We start from the raw sequence: 3,807 nt of genomic DNA, 5'->3' as shown, positions 1-3,807 counted from the left end.
CATGTGCCACCATGCCCGGCTAATTTTTTCTATATATTTTTAGTTGTCCGATTAATTTCTTTCTATTTTTAGTAGAGACGGGGTCTCGCTCTTGCTCAGGTTTCGAACTCCTGAGCTCAAACAATCCGCCTGCCTCGGCCTCCCAGAGTGCTAGGATTACAGGCATGAGCCACCGCGCCCGGCCCGTTTATCAATTTTTTTAATAAGCAGTATGACATTCAAAGAGTGAAACATGCCTGATCAGACTTTCATTTCCTGTATTTATAAAAACGTTGGTGATGTATTTCCTCAGTGTAAATTATTTTGGGCTCTTATTTATATTTGTGAATATAATACAGTCCATATGGAAAAAAAGAAAGAAAGAGAGCCCATCAGCTTCACTGCCTTTTCTCTGGGCTTCTGAATTTGGCTGGCCTCTCCCAAAAGATAAGCTGAAGATTAAGAAAGTCTGTCTCGCCTAAAAACTGCTGTCTCTCCCTCAATTCTCTGCCAGTACAAAGGTTCCTCTCGCATAGAAGGTACAAGAAAAGGAAAATAGTAAAAATTGCCTTGCTGACTTTGCAAACGCAGTTAAGAAGCAGTAGCCATTGGCAAAGTTATTCTAAAATAATTGTTCTCAACCCTGGCTGCACATTGCAATAACCATAGGAGTTTTAAAAATATTGATGTCTGCATCTCACCCAAAGAGATTCTGGTTTCATTGGAATTGCGTGGGCCCTAGGCATGAAGGTTTTGCAAATCTACCAGATGACCAATGTGTGGCCAGGGTTGAGAACTCTGCTCTAGTTTGGCATAGGGTTCTAAGCATCCATACATTGATCCTAAACATAGTCTCCTAGAGAGATGGCTGGTCACTGACAAGAAATCAATATCTCAGTTTGAGGGAAGCATTTTAGTAAAAATCCAAATAGTTTTATTCCCATTCAAGTTATGGCGTTAGTGCAGTAACAATAGTATCTCTAAACCCATAAGAGATGTAAAACTGGGGTAGAGGGATTCAATCATCATAAACACAAGGAATGAAACAAAGGAAGAAACAAGTGTGTGAGCTCAACCAAGTGAGCTCAACTGGGAAGCTCTCCCACCAAGGTTGAGGGAGTTTTCTTTTTAATGGAAAAAAGCTGACTATTGGGTGAAGTAGGTAAAACAAGTGTCATCCTTTGTTACAGAATTGGGAAGAATCCACAGTAAAATATCCATCATGTTTTATGATGGCTGGGAAATGTTTATCCCACAGTGGCTTTCAGAGAACAAAATTAAAATCAATACAATATTGATTTTCTTCTTTGTAAAATATACCACCAAATATTTGTATATGACTTTTAGATGCCAGAAGTATTAAAACAACGGAGTACACCCTCCTTCTTAGTGAGCCAAGGGCAACATAAGGTTACAGATGATCCTCTCCTCTGGTCCACTTTCCACATTTTGACAGAAAGAGCTTTCTAAAGTGCAACTTGATCCAGTCTCTTCTCTGCTTCATATTCTCTATGCCTTCTCTTTTTTCTTTATTTTCTTAGAGACAAGGTCTTGCTATGTTGCTCAGGCTGGATTTGAACTCCTGGGCTCAAGTGATCCTCCCCTCTTGAGTAGCTGGGACTATAAGTGTGCGCCACCACACCCACCACCTCTATCAGTTCTCTACTGCCTCCCTACAAGGCCTCCATGCCCGCTGCTCCAGCCTCCCCTCCCTCCGCAGCCTTCCTTCCACCCTGTGCTCCAGCAGCACACAGCTCCTCAGACAGCCCTGCTGTGCCACTCCTCTCAGCCTTTGTCTGTGCTGCTCCTTCTAACAGGATGGCCTTCTTCTATGTACCTCAGGCTTCTCAGTTTTAGAGAAACTCACCATGTCTTTCAAGATTCAATTGAAAGTAACTTCATCTTTGAAGCTTTCCCTGACCTGTCTATACACAGTTGACCACTCCCTCCTATGCGCACTCACTCCCACTCACATGGCACCTTACACTTGATCACATTTACATGTTTACCTGTCTACCTTTTCCATCTAGACTCTGAGCCCTTTGATGGTAGAAACTGTATTTTATCCATGTATATGCTCAGCACTTATAAGAGTGATTGGTATAAAGTAAGTTTTCTATAAGTTTATTTTATGAATTGAATTTAACTGAATGTATTGAATGAATGAATTTATCTCTCCATAAATTAACCTTCCTCTCCATCCGTCTCTCTCTCAGCACATATACACACCAGGAAAGAGGAAAGGGAAAAAAGTGGCCAGAGCTCTTGTGATAGTTCCAGGATCAGTACGGCTATCTGTCTTACCATTGATGTTCTGTGCCCAGTGGCTGAAGGCAGAGGCGAGGGGCTGTTTTCCCGGTGAAGACAATCCAAGCAGGAGCTATTCTGAGAACCAGAGCTTCCTGAGTCACTGTGCAGCTGTCCCTTTTCAGACAGCAATCTGGACAGAAAGCTGGCCTTTCGACTGCCCGGGCGAGATCTGTCTATCCAGACCCCACTCTCTCTCATGCTGCCATCACTGTCCTTGCAGTCACTGTGCAGATCTGTAAGCTCACCTGAGGGCTCCAGGTCCTGGGGCTGCTCCCAGGTTCCTATTGCATAGGATGGACAGTTTTTAGGGGCTGTCGTTGTACCCAGCCAGGACCGGGACATTGCATTCTGTAGGCCAAAGGCGTACTGGTCTGGCTGCTGTCCCAGGTGCTGAATTCTAGAACTGCCAGTCCAGGGACATGGGCTATGGACATGGAGCTGTCCGCTGTGCTGAACCTTCTCAGCCCAGTCTTTTTTGCTACAGGAAGGGTCTACCTCAAGTTGCCTGGGCTGTGGGATTTGCCACATGGTTTTAGACTTTGGCACATTGACTTGGATGACTTGCTGTTGATTGTTTGCTTGAAGTAGAGAAATCCTTTCTGGCAAGGAAGAGCAAATCATACACTGCTGGGCCACTGAATATTTCTTCACATGGAATGGAGGGCCCCTTTCATTCTCAATGCCCTCACTGCTGGATTTTTTATAAAGTGTCCTCATGATTTTTCTGATGCCCAGATGAAATATTTCCAGTATATTGAGTAATAAGGAGATGGCTGCAATGCTGTGCATAAAGAGCATGAAAATAGTCTTCTCTGTGGGCCTGGATACAAAGCAATCCACTGTATTGGGGCAAGGAGGTTGAGTGCATTTGTAAAGGGGATGCATTTGAAACCCATACAGAATATACTGGCCTATCATGAACCCTACTTCCAGCACAGATCTGGTCAAGATGTGTAAGACATAAGTACGCAGCAGACATCCTTTCAGAGGGACTTTATGGATCCTCTTCTGCTCGTCTAACCTCCTCAGTTCCCTATCTATCCTTTGTTGCTCCTCCAAGCCAAGCTCTGGATTCTCCATTTGGGCTCTAAGGTGTGACTTTTTCCTCTGCCTCTCTTTCTCAAAGGCCCTGAGTCTATAAAGCGCATGGCCCATATAAACCAGAGAAGGAGAAGATACAAAGATGATTTGTAAAACCCAGAATCTGATCAAAGAGATAGGAAAAGCATCATCATAACAGATATTTCTGCAACCTGGCTGCTGGGTGTTGCAGGCAAATGCTGATTGTTCATCATCCCAGACACCCTCAGCAGCCACACGAAGTACCAGCATTCGGAAGATGAAGAGGATGGTCAGCCAGATTTTCCCCACTATGGTTGAGTGGGAGTGAACTTCCTCTAGGATGCCACCCAATAAGTTCCAATCCCCCATGGTTTAGAGACTATGTCTGAAATATACAGAAAACACTGAGGTTAATAGCACCCATGATTGTAATATATAAAGACATAGGCTCATAAA

At 43.9% G+C, this 3,807-nt stretch overlaps 1 protein-coding gene across 1 annotated transcript; it reads right to left on the bottom strand.

The window, feature by feature from the left end:
• Positions 1-2,114: 2,114 nt before the first annotated feature.
• Positions 2,115-3,720, bottom strand: GJA10 (gap junction protein, alpha 10, 62kDa). The gene has a single exon (XM_012638211.1). It carries the CDS (start codon positions 3,718-3,720, stop codon positions 2,164-2,166), a length of 1,557 nt encoding a protein of 518 aa, XP_012493665.1. The 3' UTR covers positions 2,115-2,163.
• Positions 3,721-3,807: the final 87 nt, after the last annotated feature.

Source organism: Propithecus coquereli, unplaced genomic scaffold, assembly GCF_000956105.1.
Source record: "Propithecus coquereli isolate 6110/MARCELLA unplaced genomic scaffold, Pcoq_1.0 Scaffold127, whole genome shotgun sequence".
In the NCBI taxonomy this organism is placed as follows: Eukaryota; Metazoa; Chordata; class Mammalia; order Primates; family Indriidae; genus Propithecus; species Propithecus coquereli.
The sequence above is the reverse complement of the archived record's forward strand: the minus strand, read 5'-3'. Positions and strand labels throughout refer to the sequence as shown.

What these genes read in the sequence shown, in the direction of transcription:
- GJA10 (XM_012638211.1), bottom strand. Translation starts at nt 3,720, where the DNA reads ATGGGGGATTGGAACTTATTGGGTGGCATCCTAGAGGAAGTTCACTCC.